The 20,111-nt window shown below is 43.1% G+C and overlaps 1 protein-coding gene, 1 long non-coding RNA gene and 1 pseudogene across 2 annotated transcripts; 1 reads left to right on the top strand and 2 right to left on the bottom strand.

Annotated features, from left to right (window-relative positions):
• Nucleotides 1-1,019: 1,019 nt before the first annotated feature.
• On the bottom strand, nucleotides 1,020-5,553 carry LOC111976835 (DNA-binding protein inhibitor ID-1-like; annotated as a pseudogene).
• Nucleotides 5,554-9,143: 3,590 nt separating this feature from the next.
• LOC111977039 (DNA-binding protein inhibitor ID-1) lies at nucleotides 9,144-10,399 on the bottom strand. Its single transcript, XM_024006299.2, has 2 exons — nucleotides 9,912-10,399; nucleotides 9,144-9,746 (listed from the first exon to the last, which is right to left on the bottom strand). Exons 1-2 carry the CDS (start codon nucleotides 10,254-10,256, stop codon nucleotides 9,711-9,713), a joined length of 381 nt encoding a protein of 126 aa, XP_023862067.1. The 5' UTR covers nucleotides 10,257-10,399; the 3' UTR covers nucleotides 9,144-9,710.
• Nucleotides 10,400-10,547: 148 nt separating this feature from the next.
• Nucleotides 10,548-12,163, top strand: LOC111977040 (uncharacterized). Its single transcript, XR_002878980.2, has 2 exons — nucleotides 10,548-10,731; nucleotides 11,312-12,163. It is a non-coding gene; the product is annotated as an uncharacterized lncRNA (long non-coding RNA).
• The last annotated feature ends 7,948 nt before the right edge of the window (nucleotides 12,164-20,111 follow it).

The raw sequence follows: 20,111 nt of genomic DNA, 5'->3' as shown, positions 1-20,111 counted from the left end.
TTAAATTAGTAGGGCCTATGGTGGTACACAATGAAAGGTCTATTATGAAAACATCACTAGATTAGCCTATGTTGAATGCACTCTTATTAATTGGATAATAGTTAAGATAACATTCTAGTGTAATAGCTGTGTAAGTTACTAACTATTAACCTCATTGACGTTTTCATGCTCTGTGAATAAGTGGAAGTAAACATCCATCTATTTCAATATGGCAGTGAATTGTCACCTGTCATAGAATATCATTACAAAGTATTTGTGATCACCTTATTACAGTGATTGTTCAACAAAATACTATAGTTGTCATGGTTTGGTTACTTAGTAGATACAGACATGCTTCTGTACATTGATTGAACTAATTGTACTTTCCATGCCTGCCAAACGATTCTGTCTGGAAATCTAACCGTTACAAGGGAATGTCTGACCCTCAGTTCAAACCAAGTAGTAGGTCTACAGCGAACATGTGTGGAATAAAACAAACTAGATTCAAAGAATGAAGAAAAGTGGAAAGCATTATTCTCACCTAACATATATTGTTTTAATAAAAAACACCACAAGTACATTGTTATAAAAACAATATTGTGGATCACATCTGAATCATTGTAATATACAATACAAAATAGCTCAGCAATCTGAGAAATTGACATTTTTAAAATATAAATCTTTTCTACATATATATTGCTCAAAATACAGAACAGATAATAAGGAATGAAATATTATTTCACATAAAGTCCAACATGTATCAACATCTAAGAGAGCTCGTTGGGTTAGGATGCTATGTTGTTGATGACCATCCTGTCTCAACTCGACTCACACGTGTTTTCACCGAGCGCGCCGCTCTTCTTGGTGACAGCAGGACACCTGTGGCTGCGTGAGGACAGCTCCCCTGACCTGACACTTCGTAGTTTCAATCAGAATTTATCTACGCATAATGGATTTCACGTCGCCTTATCATGGATTTTCACGTCGCTTCATGCTTGATGCAAGACATAAGAGCGAGAAATGTCAATCCATGGCTTGGCCAACATCGTTCTTCATGTGTGCTTCGGTTAATGGTTATATATGTTGCTGATCAGCGGCAGAGAATTCTGTCATCGGAGCATCCGTTCTGTGAAAAGGAGAGGGTAATGGTACTTTTAACACACAGATAACAACTTGGTTTTAGCACACAGGATTATGCAGTGGTGTCCTTTTTACACTTATATGAATGCATGTGCAGGCAATAATATATTTCCTGAAAATTGCAGTTGAGTGAATTGTTCTGTACACATACCTCCACAGAGATGCTGGCGATTTCTGCATTGAGGGTTGTCAAAGGGGTCCGGGGTGCATCTGTGGTCTGCTGTTTGCCGGTGCGTCCAGCTCGACCTGTAGTCCCAAATATAGTTCGATGACATGCTGCAGAATCTCCATCTACTGGCTTTCTGTTGGCTGGCAGAGTGGCAAACCAGTCCTTCAGCTTGCTGTAGCAACTGTTCATGTCTGCAGAATACGACGTCATCTGCTCGTCCAGCAGTGGATCTTGCACTTGGAGATGGCCATCTCTGTTCAGAGAAACACCGGACCATGTCCCGGTGTTCTTGAGGGTGCAGGTAGATCCGACAACTTTCTTTATTCTCTTTGTTCTGACGTCTTGAAGAGTGGGAAGAGCAATATTACGAAAAAGAGGTGAAGTAGAGCGAGTTCTGTATCCTTGGTGAGAATTCTCAGACTGTTACTGTCAAGTGAATTTTGACGTTTGTGCTCTGAAGGGAACTCACGCCGTATTATCTCTCCAGGACGATTCGGCGAGTGACTAAAGCGGGTACATTTTGAAGCGTTGGACCAATGAGAAACTCCCGCCTGCAAAGGAGGCGGGTCTTCCAATCCCAGACTGACTACATTAGAGACGGGTTTTACAATCTTTACAATCTGCTAAATGATGGTGTTACAAATGGAAACAAATTTCCCAGGCTGTCCTTTGACCGTGGACTCTGCAGGTGTAGAGACCGCCCGGAAGACTGGTGTGGAGCTTAGTCATGAAGAATGCGCAATAACTAGGTTAATAGGCTTTAAATTGTTACCGAATGGAACTCAATCTTACGCGTAAATAACGCGGACCTGTCACATCAATATAGAGTTTTTATTGGGGATGTGTCTATAGCCTACTGAAAAAAATGCCAGTCCATTATAATCTCGAAATATAGAGTAGCTGAACTAAGCATTTTGCACATCCAGCTCTGCAAATCCTTCCTCGAATACTGTTTTTATTTGTTTATAAGTATTATGTTTTAATCAACTGAAAAGTGCATATCACATTTAATTAAACTAAATACATCATTCTGCATTTGACCAATCAACAATACTTTATCCAAATTAATGTTTTAATAGCATCAATTAATTTTGTTCAAGTATTTAGCAGCTATAGATTTTGCATTATGGTATGCAAATTGTGATTTAAAAATATAAGATAAAAAACATGAAATGTATTTAAAATTGCATTTCATAGTAGACGAATCTCATGGATTCACATACCTATGCAATACATTTATTTCAATGTACAAATCTCATAGTTTACACACATTAAGCCTTAAATCTTCCAAATGAATAGTTTCATCAGATTCTTCACATTTCCCACTGGCGCCCGGCGGTATGTGAATTGCTCTGTTTTGAAATCTTCCTCAGATTAGTCCAAAAACAAGCTACGCAGACGCCAGGCGCCAGTTACCGTGACGTCGCCCATTCATGTAGTTCCTGACGGCTGTCAGCCTGGCGCCCGCCGCGGGCGGTGTCCATGGAGACCTCAAAACAAGGGCGGCTCACAATCCCCCCCATTCACCTGCCACAGCAACCAAACCCTGAGAATAAAACTTGTCTGCCCTACAAGTCGTTATTCATTTATCACGTTAAATCCACTCACGTGAAGAATATACTGCCCCACACACCTGCAAACTAGCCATTGTCTCTAGTGCTGCTCACTCAGCTCCTCAAAGGCTTGTAAAGAAAAAAAAAGGACAGAGGTGCATTTGAATGTGTAAAGATGACAGCTTCCTGAATTCTTCAGTTAGGAACTCCCCTTCTTTTTCATAAGGAAATTCTCTCAAGTAGAAACACTTGCTAATACTATCTTTTAATGATATAATAATCGTTTACAATGTTGCCAGTTCAGTCCCTGTCTGTCTGTAGTCACCAGAATTAATTTTTATTTGTTTTTCTTTTTAGCTTAGAAATGAATTCAAATAATTTTACAAACTTGTATTAATTGTGCTGGTTTCCCACCAAACGGTGCAATTCATTTGAGACAGAGAACACAAACGGAGAAGGCATGAAAACACAAAGTGAAACAGGAGAAGAATGTAATTTTAGCATCTGGTATTCCCCCCCCCCCCCCCCCAAAAAAAGATATATATGTGGTGTTGAATGAGTAATTCAGTTGGGCCTATGTTAAAATGCTCAAATACATGCACTTGGAAAGTTACAGCATGTGGACCTTGTCATTTTTTTTATGTCAAAATCACTGTATCCCATACTCAAGTGCATGGAATTGATATGCAAATGTAACTTAAATCAGCATATTCTTAAGTGGACAATTTAACCCTCCTTTTTTAAAAAAAACATTCCCTCCTTATTACAGTTCATTCTTCGCTAACGCATAATCTCATCTTCTTCATCCAGCATTAGAGAGAGTGTTATCGTGACTGTGAGGAAGGTGACAAATGCCGTCTTTCACAGGTCATGTTTGGGGATGGAGAGGCCAGTGGTCTGAATACAATGGTGCAGAGCAAGTATTGTGGAGAGTAAAATCTGTTGGCCAGTTGAGTCTGGAGACGCCCTCTCTCTTTCTCTCAGTCAGCTTTTGTTCAGTTGCCAGAGAGCTATCAGCACTTCCCTATGACACCAACATTAAACCCCACACAGCTGCGGCCCTTTTAAATCCTGTTTACTGGACATCAAGGGAGGGAGGGACAGGTGAGGGGACGGAGGAAAGGTGAACACATGAGCTCTTGATTTAAACAGAGAGGAGGTTCTTTTGTTGTGTTTGTTACACACTAGCTTACTAACTGAGGGTAAAAATGTTTCTGCTCTGTCTCCCCTCCTGTTGTTAGATCCTCCCTGAGTTTTGACAGTGACAGCCACACACACTTGGGGTTTGGAAGGCAGTTAGGTTGTGGGGTTGATATTGACATGAATGGGTATAAGAATGTGCGGGCATTTTGTTCACTCAACCTCTGCAACTCTGTTTTCATTTTTCAAGAAATGAATTTGTTTAAACACCCCCCACCCCCGCCCTCCCCTTTTTCTATTTGTAATCTCTATGCCCGGCACTGCTATGCACGACTGGAGACAGGAAACAGAGAGGAGAACGCTGGACGACGGTTGATATAAGAGGAAGAGAGACATCTCCAGGAATGTTTTTTCCTGTTGCCATCTCTCCATCCACAGCAGTTTTTTGCCCTATCTCTACATGCATTGATTACTTTCACTGAATTACAGCTTTTTATTCCACAGAATGCTGAAAAAAAATTAAATAATCTGCTGTAGTCTCTGTAGATAGTGATGCTTTTTGACTGGTGGACGGAATCTAAGAAGAGGTCTATGCTGTATACAGTAGACTAATCCTGCCTCCTTATGAGACATGTAATGAGTATTGTGCTGGTGGCCCACGACATGTCCAGCATGGTCCAGGCATGGATGTCCCCTGTCACTGTAGCATCGTGGGGATGAGAGTGGTGCTTGAGGTCATAAAATAAAATAAAAAAATAGAATGAAATAAAATTGTATTTGTTCAACATGCCCACGAATATCTCCCACCACTCTCTCAATGTGTTCTGCCCAGGTCAGTCTAGTGTCAAAGTATACCCCAAGGAACCTGAAGGTCCCCACCCTCTCAATGTGTTCTGCCCAGGTCAGTCTAGTGTCAAAGTATACCCCAAGGAACCTGAAGGCCCCCACCCTCGCCAAGTTTCTCCCATATAACCTCAAGCATACCTCATCTCCCACCTTCCTCCTGGTAAAGAACACAGTCTGAGTTTTCTCTATAGAGAACCTGAATACTCACATTAATGCCCACCGCTCTACCTCATCAATTGGTTCCTGTACCTTCCTGACTCTGTATGGCACATTTCTTCCCCTCTTCCATAAGGCCCCATCATCTGCAAATAACAACCTCCCAATATCCATCCGTATCTGAGAGTAAACATCATTGATCATGATTGAGAACAACAGAGGACTAATCAGGCTCCCCTGTAGTGTACCGTTATCCACCAGGTAGATGCCTGATAGAGACTTCCCCACCCTCACCTGGATAGACCTTCCAAACAGGAAATCCTTTATCCAGTTGTACGTTTTTCCTCCTACCCCCATAATATCAAGCTTGATTAACAACCCCTCCTTCCACATCATATCATGCTCCTTCTCCACATCAAAAAAGACAGCTACAACAGTCTCCTTGTTCACCTGAGCCTTCCTGACCTCTGCTTCTAAGCAGAATACTGGGTCCATAGTTCCACTCCCCTTCCTGAACCCACTCTGATGTGGCGATACTAGCCCCCTGCTCTCCAGGAAGTAAGTTAGCATCTCCGTAATCATACGTTCCATAATCTTACATTCATGTTATGTTAAAGCTATTGGCCGATAGTTAGTTGGCCTCGTTGGGTCCTTCCCTGGCTTCCGGATTGGTACCACTACTGCCTCCTTCCAGCTGCCTGGTAGGTTCCCCTCCTCCTAAACTCTGTTGTACAACACCAATAACCCAGCCTTACCTATTGTCCATTTCATCTCTGCCATGGTAAATGGTGCATTCAACGCATCATTTACATCCTCCCGCCTACGTCTCTCGTTCTCTCTCTCCCGCTCTGTCCGTCCTCTGACAAATCTACAGAGCTGTGCACTTGGACAAACGCTTTGGCCATCATCTCTGCCTTCTCCTCATCTGTTACTGCCATATCCTCCCCACTCATCAACACTGGATCATCCCACTCTCTTCTGATCATCCCCCACTCTTCTCCCACAGGTGTCGTCCAATGGTGTCACCGAACCGACGCCAACACAACCTCTTTGCCTGACGGATAGTTCTCCTCACCAGGGCCCGGGCCTGCTTATACTGAATCAGACTGACAGATAGTTCTCCTCACCAAGGCCGGGCCTGCTTATACTGAATCAGACTGATGGATAGTTCTCCTCACCAGGGCCCGGGCCTGTTTATACTGAATCAGACTGACAGATAGTTCTCCCACCAGGGCCCGGGCCTGTTTATACTGAATCAGACTGACAGATAGTTCTCCTCCCAGGCCGGGCTCTTATTAACTGAATCAGACTGACGGATAGTTCTCCTCACCAGGGCCCGGAGCCTGCTTATACTGAATCAGACTGATGGATAGTTCTCCTCACCAGGGCCAGGGCCTGTTTATACTGAATCAGACTGATGGATAGTTCTCCTCACCAGGGCCTGGGCCTGTTTATACTGAATCAGACTGACAGATAGTTCTCCTCACCAGGGCCCGGGCCTGCTTATACTGAATCAGACTGACAGATAGTTCTCCTCACCAGGACCTGGGRCTGTTTATACTGAATCAGACTGACGGATAGWTCTCCTCACCAGGMCCTGGGCCTGTTTATACTGAATCAGARGTTGGAAGTTATGTGTCCTTTTCAGTACTCTAAATGCCCTGTTCCTACTCCTCCCRGCTGCCCCACACTCCTCCGTCCWCCATGGGACTGSTTTCCTCCTCCTCCCTGAACTCTMAGGTATAGCCTCAGCAGCTGCCCCCACTAAAGCTGTTTAGAGTGGAAATTCCAACTGMATGCTTCAGATTAATGCATCAGGTGAAACATCTGGCTCCTTGTTCTATCTGTACTTCAAACAGCACAGCCAAACAGAGAACAGCACCCCCTATCACTCTGGTCAAATTGTTAGCCAACTGGGATGCTCTTTCATCCAGAAAGGTTTGATAGCCATCCTACTTTGATAGACTAGAATAAAATAGTTGTTTTTTTCATTTCCATCTATTGTAGGCACACAAACTAAAGTACTGTATATCTGTGACATGGATACACAAGGATACATTTAAGCAGGGCATTCCATTGTGGTGGCCCTCCTCATGCATAAACGYTGGACAGAGGGCGTGTCTAGGTGTCTAGCCCCATGCCACTGCTTAGGGTTACATTGTTGCACTGTGTCCGGTCTAGAGTCTACAATCGTGATAAACGTTCTATCACTTCATCGCCAAATGATTGGCTATGAAAATAATGTAAAGGGCTGTCTGTACTATCCGTGTAGCACCACAAGAGGGCGCTATACGACCCTGTGTCTGCTTGCTTCAGCAGGCCTWTGTTTAGTGCAGTAGAATGAAACACAATGGAATTGACACTACTAGTCATGATAAAGTAGGCTATGAGAAAAATMATTATTGAACAGAAGATTTGCGTGGATTCTTTTTTTACCATCTTCGTTGCCTCTTTCAGATGCATTGAATAATATATAGTCATATATAACGTTTTAATGGCACATTGCTTTTTATATTATTTTGATAAGTGGCTACATTTCTTAGTTATGTTCTTATCCAACAGATTAATATTATTATAGTCTACAAAGAGTAAAGAGTTATGCCAACTATAAAATTAACATTAATTTCCACATTTGAAAGGAATGACCTATCTTGATTAGACAAGTTGATGAGCAAAGTAAACTCGTGTAATAGTCGCTCACCTGACCATTATAGCCTGCTATGATACAAGATGTGACAAGCTATGATACAAGATGTGACAAGTGCAGCTACGGTTTCTTTTTTACTGTTTTACATGACCTCAGCGCGTTATAACCCATTAGTTTAATGTTCATGGCTCAACAATGGAATTCTAACAAAAGTCAAAATAGCTCAACATAAGTCGGGAGAGTGCAGGACAAAAGCTATGATAGATAGTAGCCCTCTATTCAACAGTTGTATTTATTTCCATTCCCAGATGTAAAGCGGCMCTAAATCCCCTGCAGTGCAGTACGCACAGCTGCGGCGCTAATGTTTTAAAGCCGAGTCAGTGTGGGATTGTGTTTGTGTGATAGCATCGTGCCAAGGGCAGGCGGGCCCAGACTGAGCGGCGCCGCCGCACACCTGGCGAAGTTCAGGTTAAGTAGCCTCACATTCCTCAACGCACAGCTGATTGGAACATTAACAAACAGAAATCCGTGAGCCAGGCTGCAGATGGACTGGCATCGCAGCCAAGAAAATAGACTCGCTGTGTGTGTGTGAGTCTGTGTGTGTGACAGAGAGAGAGAATAGTAGGAAAAGTTATAACAACTTTGAAACTGTGAATATGAGAAAATAAATCCTAAATCAATAATTCTCATATATTCTCTAAACCAAAATCATTTCGTATATCATGAATATTCATGAATCTCTTTTAGGGCTGTGCTGAATGCCTTGGTACTCTTAAAAAAAGGGTTATTCTGCTCCATGTAGAACCCCTTAGGATTCKTTGTAGAACCCTCTGTGGAAAGGGTTCTACATGGAACCTAAAGGGGTTCTACCTGGAACCAAAAAGGGTTATTCAAAGGCTTATCCTATGGGGACAAATAACCCTTGTTGGTTCTAGATAGCACCTTTTMTCCAAGAGTATAGGTTATTTCAATTAGGAGGCGGTTTTATATTTAAATTAGATTTAAATTAGTAGGCCTATGGTGGTACACAATGGTAAAGGTCTATTATGAAAACATCACTAGATTAGCCTATGTTGAATGCCTCTTATTAATTGGATAATAGTTAAGATAACATTCTAGTGTAATAGCTGTGTAAGTTACTAACTATTAACCTCATTGACGTTTTCATGCTCTGTGAATAAGTGGAAGTAAACATCCATCTATTCAATATGGCAGTGAATTGTCACCTGTCATAGAATATCATTACAAGTATTGTGATCACCTTATTACAGTGATTGTTCAACAAAATACTATAGTTGTCATGGTTTGGTTACTTAGTAGATCCAGACATGCTTCTGTACATTGATTGAACTAATTGTACTTTTCCATGCCTGCCAWAACGATGTTCTGTCTGGAAATCTAACCGTTACAAGGGAATGTCTGACCCTCAGTTCAAACCAAGGTAGTAGGTCTACAGCGAACACGTGTTGTGAATAAACAAACTAGATTCAAAGAATGAAGAAAAGTGAAAGCATTATTCTCACCTAACATATATTGTTTTAATAAAAACACCACAAGTACATTGTTATAAAAACAATATTGGGGATCACATCTGAATCATTGTAATATACAATACAAATATAGCTCAGCAATCTGAGAAATTGACATTTTAAAATATAAATCTTTTCTACATATATATTGCTCAAAATACAGAACAGATAATAAGGAATGAAATATTATTTCACATAAAGTCCAACATGTATCAACATCTAAGAGAGCTCGTTGGGTTAGGATGCTATGTTGTTGATGACCATCCTGTCTCAACACGACTCACACGTGTTTTCACCGAGCGCGCCGCTCTTCTTGGTGACAGCAGGACACCTGTGGCTGCGTGAGGACAGCTCCCCTGACCTGACACTTCGTAGTTTCAACTCAGAATGTTTATCTACGCATATCATGGATTTTCACGTCGCATCTTATCATGGATTTTCACGTCGCTTCACTGCTTGATGCAAGACATAAGAAGCGACGAAATGTCATCCATGGCTGGCCAACATCGTTCTTCATGTTGCTTCGGTTAATGGTTATATATGTTGCTTGATCAGCGGCAGAGAATTCTGTCATCGGAGCATCCGTTCTGTGAAAAGGAAGAGGGGTAATGGTACATTTTAACACACAGATAACAACTTGGTTTTAGCACACAGGATTATGCAGTGGTGTCCTTTTTACACTTGAATATGTAATGCATGGCAATAATATATTTTCCTGAAATTGCGTTGATGGAATTGTTCTGTACACATACCTCCACAGAGATGCTGGCGATTTCTGCATTGAGGGTTGTCAYAGGGGTCCGGGGTGCATCTGRGGTCTGCTGTTTGCCGGGTGCGTCCAGCTCGACCTGTAGGTCCCAAATATAGTCGATGACATGCTGCAGAATCTCCATCTTACTGGCTTTCTTGTTGGCTGGCAGAGTGGGKACCAGCTCCTTCAGCTTGCTGTAGCAYCTGTTCATGTCCTGCAGAAAMACYSTCATCTGCTCGTCCAGCAGTGGGATCTTGCACTTGGAGATGGCCATACTCTGTTCAGAGAGACACCGGACCATGTCCTCGGTGTTCTTGAGGGTGCAGGTAGATCCGACAACTTTCATTTTCTCTTGTTCTGACGTCTTGAAGAGTGAAGAGCAATATACGAAAAAGAGGTGAAGTAGATGCGAGTTCTGGTATCCTGGTGAGAATTCTCAGACTGTTACTGTCAAGTGAATTTTGACAGTTTGTGGCTCTGAAGGGAACTCACGCCGTATTTATCTCTCCAGCAGGATTCGGGGAGTGACTAAAGCGGGTACATTTTGAAGCGTTGGACCAATGAGAAACTCCCGCCTGCAAAGGAGGGGTGGGCTTCCAATCCTCGCACTACCATTAGAGACAGGGTGTTTATCAATCTTTACAATCTGCTAAATGATGGTGTTACAAATGGAAACAAATTTCCCAGCTGTCCTTTGACCGTGGACTCTGCAGGTGTAGAGACCGCCCGGAGACGTGGGTGTGGAGCTTAGTCATGAAGAATGCTGCAATAACTAGGTTAATAGGCTTTTAATTGTATACCGAATGGAACTCAATCTTACGGTAAATAACCGGACCTGTCACATCAATATAGYTTTTTATTGGGGATGTCTATAGCCTACTGAAAAAATGCCAGTCCATTTATAATCTCGATAATATAGAGTAGCTGAACTAAGCATTTTGCACATCCCAGCTCTGCAGAATCCTACCCTCGAATAKATGTTTTTATTTGTTTATAAGTATTATGTTTTAATCAACTGAAAAGTGCATATCACATTTTATTATAAACTAAATACATCATTCTGCAMTTGACCAATCAACAAATCCTATCCAAATTAATGTTTTAATAGCATCAATTAATTTTACAGTTATTTAGCAGCTATAGATTTTGCATTATGGTATGCAAATTGTGATTTAAAATATAAGATAAAAACATMAAATGTATTTAAAATTGCATTTCATTAGTAGACGAATCTCATGGATTCACATATCCTATGCAATACATTTATTTCAATGTACAAATCTCATAGTTTACACACATTAAGCCTTAAATCTTCCAATGAATAGTTTCACAGATTCGTTCACATGTTCCCACTGTGCGCCCGGCGGTATGTGAATTGCTCTGTTTTGAATCTTTCCTCAGATAGTCCAAACAAGCTGACGCAGACTGCCAGGCGCCAGTTCCGTGACGTCGCCCATTCATGTWGTCCCTGACGGCTGTCAGCCTGGCGCCGCGCGGGCGGTGTCCATGGAGACCTCAAACAAGGGGGCTCACAATCCCCCCATTCACCTGCACAGCACAAACCCTGAGAATAAACTGTCTGCCCAAAATCGTTATTCATTTATCACGTTAAACCWCTCAGTGAAGAGATTACTGCCCCACACACCTGCAAACTGCCATTGTCTCTAGCTTGCTCACTCAAGCTCCAAAGGCTTGTAAAAGAAAAAAAAGACAGAGGGCTTTGAATGTAAAATGACAGTTCCTGAATTCCTTCAGTTAGGTACTCCCCTTCTTTTTTCATAAGGAAATTCCTCAAGTAAAACATTGTATATTTTACACTGATATAAAATAACTTACAATGTTGCAGTTTCAGTCCCTGTCTGTCTGTAGTCCACCAGAATTAGATTTTTATTTGTTTTTCTTTTTACTTAGTAAATAGATTCAAATAAATTTTACAACTTGTATAATTGTGCTGAGTTTTCCACAAACTTGCAATTCATTTGGAGACAGAGAACCAAACGAGAGAAGGCATGAAAACACAAAGTGAAAACAGAGAAGAATGTAATTATTAGCATCTGGTATTCCCCCCCCCCCKKAAAAAAWATATATGTGGTTTGAATGAGTAATTCAGTTGGCCTATGTTAAATGCTCAAATAATGCACTGGAAATACAGCATGTGGACCTTTCATTTTTTTTATCAAAGCATGTATCATACTCAAGTGCATGGAATTGATTATGCAAATGTAATTAAATCAGCATTTCTTAACTGGACAATTAACCCTCTTTAAAAAAAAAATCCCTGCATTTTACTTATTCTCGCTAAGCAAAACTCATCTTCTTCTCCAGCATCTAGAGAGAGTTGTTTCTGTGTGAGGAGAGTGACATCCTCTTTCACAGGTCATGTTGGGGATGGGGAGAGCCAGTGGTCTGAAACAATGGGAGTGCAGAGCAAGTATTGTGGGAGAAAATCTTGTCTGGAGCCAGTGAGTCTGGAGCGCCCCTCTGCTCTCTCATCCAGCTTTTGTTCAGTTGCAGAAGCTATCAGCACTTCCTACTGACACCAACAATAACCCCACACAGCTGGGCCCTTTTAATCCTGTTTACTGCAACATCAAGGAGAGGGGAGGGACAGGGGAGGGGGACGGAGGAAAGTGAAACACATTAGCTCTTGATTTTAAGACAGAGAGGAGGTTCTTTCTGTTGTGGTTTGTTACAACTAGCTACTAACTGAGMTGTAAAAATGTTTTCTGGCTCTGTCTCCCTCCCTTGTTGTTAGATCCTCCCTGAGTTGTGACAGTGACACCACACACACTGGGTTTGAAGGCAGTTGGTTGTTGGTTGAATGACATGAAGTGGTATAGAATGTGGGGCATTTTGTTCACTCAACCTCTGCAACTCATGTTTTCATTTTCAAGAAATGAATTTGGTTTAAACATTTTTCTATTGTAATCTTATCCCGGCACTGCTGCAGACTGTGGACAGGAAACAGAGAGGGYGACGCTGGACGACGGGTTGATGATAAGGAGGAAGGAAGAACATTCCAGGAATGTTTTTCCTGTTGCCATCTTCTCCCACCACAGCAGTTTTTGTTGGCCCTATCTCTACATTGCATTGAATTACTTTTCACTGGAATTAAAGCTTTTTCCACAGAATGCTGAAAAAAATAAATAATCTGCTGTAGTCTACTGTAGACTAGTGATGCTTTGCTGGTGGACGGAATCTAAGAAGAGGTCTATGCTGTTACATAGACTAATCCTGCTCCTTATGAGTGACATGTAATGAGTATTGTGCTGGTGGCCCAGACATGGTCCAGGCATGGTCCAGGCATGGATGTCCCCTGTCACTGTGCATCTGGGGATGAGAGGGTGCTTGAGGTCATACAATAAATAAAAAAATAGAATGAAATAAAATTGTATTTGTCACATGCACCGAATACAACAGGTGTAGACTTTACCATGAAATACTTACTTACAAGCCCTTAAATCAACAATAAATCAACAATGCAGAGTTAAAAAGTGAAAACGATTTCATACATTTAAAAAAAAACAAAAATTGTAACACAATGAAATAGCAATAACAAGACTATATACAAGGAGTACCGGTACCGAGTCAATGTGCAGGGGTACAAGGCAGTTGAGGTAGTTGAGGTAATATGTACATGTAGGTAGGGATAAAAGTGACCATGCAATCAGGATAGATCATATACAGAGTAGCAGCAGCGTCTGTGAAGAGTGTGAAAGTGTGTGTGGCGTCAATATGCATGTGTGTGTGTGTATATATATGTGTGTTGAATTGTCAGTGTAGTATGTGTGAGTGTCTGGGTAGAATAGAGTGAGTGTCTGGGTAGAGTCCAGTGAGTGTCTGGGTAGAGTCCAGTGAGTGTGTGTATCTGCATATAATTTTTTTGTGGACTGCTGTCTCTCTTGCCATCCATAATGTTTGTTGGTCAAAGTTCAACACAAGCTGAGACATTACCACAGTTTAACTTCTCTGTATACAGTATATCAACATTTCAGTCGACTCAACAGCCAGTGACAGAGCTGTAGGCTTGAACATGTGTTTTCTTTAGGCCTGTCCCATTTAGCTGAAGGATGCATTGTGTTTTCCATTTTCTCACCATTCCTGCTTGACTTCTAATATCATTCTGCTTGACTTCTAATATCCCCATTTCTGCTTGACTTGATAATGTCAGGTGCGGGGACCCTCGCCCCGACTGGGACCTCGTAGCGGGCCCGGACTGGGGACCCTCGAAGCGGGCCCCGGAACTGGGCACCCTCGCTGAAGGGGCCCCGGACTGGGCACCCTCGTTGCGGGCCCCAGACTGGGCACCCTCGCTGCGGGCCCCGGACTGGGCACCCTCGCTGCGGGCCCCGGACTGGGCACTGCCTCGCTGCGGGCCCCGGAGCACCTCGCGCGGCCCGTGGGCACCCTCGCTGCGGGCCCCGGACTGCGGCACCTGCTGCGGGCCCCGGACTGGGACCCTCGCTGCGGGCCCGGACTGGGCACCCTCGCTGCGGGCCCGGACTGGGCACCCTCGTTGCGGGCCCCGGACTGGGCACCCTCGCTGAAGACTCCAGACTGGAGAACATGCTGGAGGCTTCCGACTGAGAAGTCGCTGGAGGCTCCGGACTGGAGGCCGTCGCTGGAGGCATGCGCTCCGGACTGGAGACCGTCTCTGGAGTCCCTTACCATCCAGGATCTCTTCCCATGTCCAGAGTCCTCTCTACCACGCTGCTTGGTCCTTTGGTGGTGGGAAGTTCTGTCACGGCTGTTGAAAGGAGAGGACCAAGGTGAGCGTGGTGAGCGTACATTTTCGTTATTTTAATCAAAATGACGCCGAACAAACATTAAACACTACAAAACAAACCGTGAAGCTAAAGGCTAGTGCCCTAAAACAAAGTCAACTTCCACAAAGACAGGTGGAAAAAAGGGTACCTAAGTATGGTTCTCAATCAGAGACAACGATAGACAGCTGCTCTTGATTGAGAACCACACACCCCGGCCAAACACAAAGAAATACACAACATAGAACATAGAACCACCCCAAATCACGCCCTGACCAAACCAAAATAGAGACATAAAAAGGATCTCTAAGGTCAGGGCGTGACAGATAAATCACCATTCTTGTTTGACTGATAACATCACCATTCCTGTTTGACTTTAACATCACCATTCTTGTTTGACTGATAACATCACCATTTCCTTGTTTGACTTCTAACATACCATTCTGTTTGACTGATAACATCACATTCCTGTTTGACTTCTAACATACCATTCTTGTTTGACTTGAAAATCACCATTCCTGTTTGACTTAACATCACCATTCCTTGTTTGACTGATAACATCACGCATTCCTGTTTGACTGATAACATCACCATTCCTGTTTTGACTGATAACATCACCATTCCTGCGTGACTGATAACATCACCATTCCTGTTTGACTGATAACATCACCATTCCCTGCTTGACTGATAATCACCATTCCTGTTTGACTGATAACATCACCATTCCTGTTTGACTGATAACATCACCATTCCTGTTTGACTGATAACATCACCATTCCTGTTTGACTTCTAATATCACCATTCTTGTTTGACTGATAACATCACCATTCCTGTTTGACTGATAACATCACCATTCTTGTTTGACTGATAACATCACCATTCTTGTTTGACTGATAACATCACCTGTGAACAGGTGTGCTGAGTGTTCCGAGGGGGCGGGGCCATGGCCTAAATGACCTCGGTATTATGCTCTTCACTTTTATCATAGTACTCTGACATTTGGCCCATATGGCTAAACATTTTTCATGTAGCCCATGTGATGAAAAAAAATCATACTTTTTTAAATTCCACATATGTTTTGATTTCAGATGTCTCATTTTGGATGGGGTGTGTCACTGGAGCTCAAGGGACGGGAATGGAAGGGAAAAGAGAGCGGAGCTGTGTCATCCCGGGGGGTCTATGTTCTACAGGACAAGCTAAGATGGTCACCAATCATTGACCTCTGGTGTCAGAAACACATTGTGATGGTAATTTAGGTCAGAGTCAGCAGATTATAAGGGCTTTAAAGATCTCAAATAGGCTGAATGTAGTGAGGGGCTCTCTTTTCTTTTTAATAGAGAAAGATAACAGTTAAACCATGCAAGTATAGGACAGGATATGAACCTACAGATGTAGGATCTTAATTTTGATCACCCTGTTGCAYGAGAACTTTCCTTAAAACYTGTAGTATATTTGAGGTTTTAAAAGGCTTCTGAAGATTGCAATTTAAAATTTGATGTTTCAAACTTGATTTTCCCTTACAAAAAAAGGATGAACCACTAAACAATGTCCATTAATTAGAATCCACATAATAATTAACATTTCTTTTTGCTGCGAGATTGTTTTCCTGCTGTATCAAATTAAGATCCTACATCTGTAATACAGAGTGGAATGTTATCAAAACAAGTTCTGGATTCCAGGCTAATGCCATTGCCAGCTGATAGGTTTCCACTGAGCCCTGAGGATCACCATGCAGGCAGACTGCAGCCCTCTGACAGGCAGCTAATGAGCATCCTCCTTTGGCTGRGCTCTGACCTTTGACCCCTGCCACCAATCTCACTGACGCTGTGTTAGCGGGTCAAGCCCAGTTTAGACCCACACAGCGCCTCGCCCCCACCCCCTGAGAGCTGCATGTTGGAGGGTGTATTATGCTTAGGTATGTGAAAGTATGCAGGCCCAACTTTAACCCCCACCCTATGTAGACTACTGTTGCTTGCATTTGAATGAGTGTGCCCCTCCCTGGCTTTCCTGCCAACACTATGGCACTCACTCAATCATACATTGTCCTTTAACAGTGTCCCCTGGTCTTCCCAGGGCGTTCTCTCTCTCCCCATGGTGCCCCCTCTCTCCCCATGATGCCTGATTCCACAGGGCTGCCCCTCTCTCCCACACCCAGCAGGGCGAGACTTTGGTTGAGGCAGAGGCAACAGCTTGTCTGGCAATTGAGGGCCCTGAGCACCGGGCTCCTGCAACCAGCCTGYTTCTCACACATAATATCTTCTAATTAGCTCGTCATCTGCTAGTGCCAGTGCACCAATGGCACGCAAAGATCTATTGAGAGCGTAGACATTGTGTTGTGGGATCCTTTCCACTTCAATGGTGAATGCTTGGAGAAGCCTAGGACCTGTGGCCCATTCAGGGCCTTTTCTAAGGGGGAGGTCCACACAATAGGAGACACTGTTATAGCCTGGAGCCTTTACAGTGTTCAGGACAACCCTGCCCAAGCCAACCCCCTGCTACTCCTCTCTGACCCCCTCCTCCATCACCCCAGCATTAGCTAAAGCACTGACTCTTCCTTCAGTCAGTGTATACCACATTATATGCAGTGGAATGTGTCAGACAGACCTGCCCTTTGACCCCATCTGCATGTTGATAAGTTGTAACCAGTTCCTCCACTGCAGCGAATGGATCAGATAGCACTTCAAATCCATTGGTAATATTGTGCTTTTACAATTTTAAAATTGAACCTTTATTTAACGAGGCAAGTCAGTTAAGAACAAATTCTTATTTACAATGACGGCCTACCAAAAGGCAAAAGGCCTCCTGCGGGGATGGGGGCTGGGATTCAAAATATATATTTTTATAAAAATATAGGATAAACACACATCACGACAAGAGAGGACACCGCAACACTACAAATAAAGAGAGACAAACAACATAGCATGGCAGCAACACCATGACAACACAGCATGGTAGCAACACAAACCATTTGACAAACACAGCATGGTGCAACACAACATTGACAACACAGCATGGTAGCAACACAACATGACAACACAGCATGGTAGACAACACATGACAAAATACAGCATGGTAGCAAACACAACATGACAACACAGCATGGTAGCAACACAACATGACAACACAGCAGGTAGCAAACACAACCATGACAACACAGCAGGTAGCAACACAACATGACAAATCACAGCATGGTAGCAACAACAACATGACAACACAGCATGGTAGCAACACATGACAACACAGCATGCAGCAACACAAACATGACAAAACAAGCATCGGTAGCAACACAACATGACAACATAGAATGCAGCAACACATGGCAACACAACATGGTAACAAGACAACATGACAACAACATGGTAGCAAACACAACATGACAACATAGCATGGCAGCAACACATGACAACATAGCATGGCAAGCAACACATGACAACACGAGCATGGTAGCAACACAACATAGACAACACAGCATGAGCAAACACAACATGACAACATAGCATGGCATGGCAGCAAACACATGACAACACAGCATGGTAGCAACACAAACATGACAACACAGCATGGTAGCAACACAACATGACAACAGTCAGCATGGTAGCAACACAACATGACAACACAACATGGCAGCAACACATGACAACACACATGGCAGTAAACACATGACAACACAGCATGGTAGCAACACAACATGAGAACAACACAGCATGGTAGCAACAACAACATGACTACACAGCATGACAACATTGCATGGTAGCAACACAACATGACAACACAGCATTTGACAAACATTGCATGTAGCAACACAACATGACAACACAGCATGGCAGCAACCACATGACAACACAGCATGGTGAACACAACAGACAACACAGCATGGTAGCAACACATGACAACACAGCATGGTAAGCACACACATGACAACCAACAGCATGGTAGCAAACAAACGACAACACAGCATTCGGTAGCAACACAACATGACAACACAGCATGGTAGCAACACATGACAACCACAGCATGAGCAGCAAACCACATGACAACACAGCAATGGTAGCAACACAACATGACAACACAGCTGGAAAGAAACGCGAAAAACAGGTAGCAACACAACATGACAAACACAGCATCAGGTAGCAACACAACATGACAAGCGACAGCATGGCAGCAACCACATGACAACAATAATAAAAAAGTTTATCAAGACATTATTGCAGGAGAGAATGTTAGGCTCTCTGTCCACTAATTGGAAGCTCAACAGAAGTGGGGTGATGCAACAGGACAACGACCCAAAACAAGAAGTAATCAACACGCCTTCTGGAATGGTCTGACCTCAACCCGAATGAGATGCTGTGGCCTGACCTTTCAACCCGAATGAGATGCTGTGGCCTGACTCAACCCGAATGAGATGCTTGTGGCCTGACCTCAACCCGAATGAGATGCTGTGCCTGACCTCAACCCGAATGAGATGCGTGCGCCTCCTGACCTCAACCCGATGAGATGCTGTGGCCTGACCCTCAACCCGAATGAGATGCTGTGGCCTGACCTCAACCCGAATGGAGATGCTTGTGGCCTGACCTCAACCCGAATGAGACTGCTGTGGCCTGACCTCAACCCGAATGAGATGCTGTGGCCTGACCTCAACCCGAATGAGATCTGTGGCCTGACTCAAGAGAGCAGTTCACACCAGACTCCCAAGAATATTGCTGAACTGAAAACAGTTTTGTAAAGAAGGAATGGTCCAAAAATCCTCCCCTGAGCGTTTGTGCAAGTCTGATCCGCAACTACAGAAAACGTTTGGTATGGAGTTATTGCCTGCCAAAGCAGGGTCAACCAGTTATTAAATCCAAGGGTTCACATACTTTTTCCACCTGCACTGTGAATGTTTACATGGTTAATAAGAGTGTTCAATAAAAAGAAACATGAAAACGTATAATCTGTTGTGTGGTTATTAGTTTAAGCAGACTGTGTTTGTCTATTGTTGTGACTTAGATGAAGATCAGATCAAATGTATAATGACCAATTTATGCAGAGAATCCAGGTAATCCAAAGGGTTTCACATACTTTTTTCTTGCCACTATTATGCACGCATGACTGTAAGTCGCTTTGGATAAAAGTGTCTGCTAAATGACTTATATTATTGTATATATTAGATTGGTGGGTGAGTTGGAAAGGGGTACCCCTCCAATTGATGCTTGCAGTCCATTATTGAAGCCCTACTGCTGAAAAATGCTAAATTTCCTACCGCCATTGAGTTGAAAAATGAGTAAAGAATAGAATCCTTTTCTCAAAAATTCTCCTTTTCATCACCGCTGCTTTGAATTTCGAAGCATTCCCCCTTTTCAATATCCAAAGATGTGAAGTTGGGAGAGGAGAGTTTTAAAATCAGTTTTGACAATCGATAGAGCTCAGAGAGAGATTAGCTCTAGAAATTTGCACAAAAA

Source organism: Salvelinus sp. IW2-2015, linkage group LG17 (genome assembly GCF_002910315.2).
Source record: "Salvelinus sp. IW2-2015 linkage group LG17, ASM291031v2, whole genome shotgun sequence".
Taxonomy (NCBI): domain Eukaryota; kingdom Metazoa; phylum Chordata; class Actinopteri; order Salmoniformes; family Salmonidae; genus Salvelinus; species Salvelinus sp. IW2-2015.
Note: the sequence above shows the minus strand (reverse complement) of the source record. Positions and strands in the feature narration are given on the sequence as shown.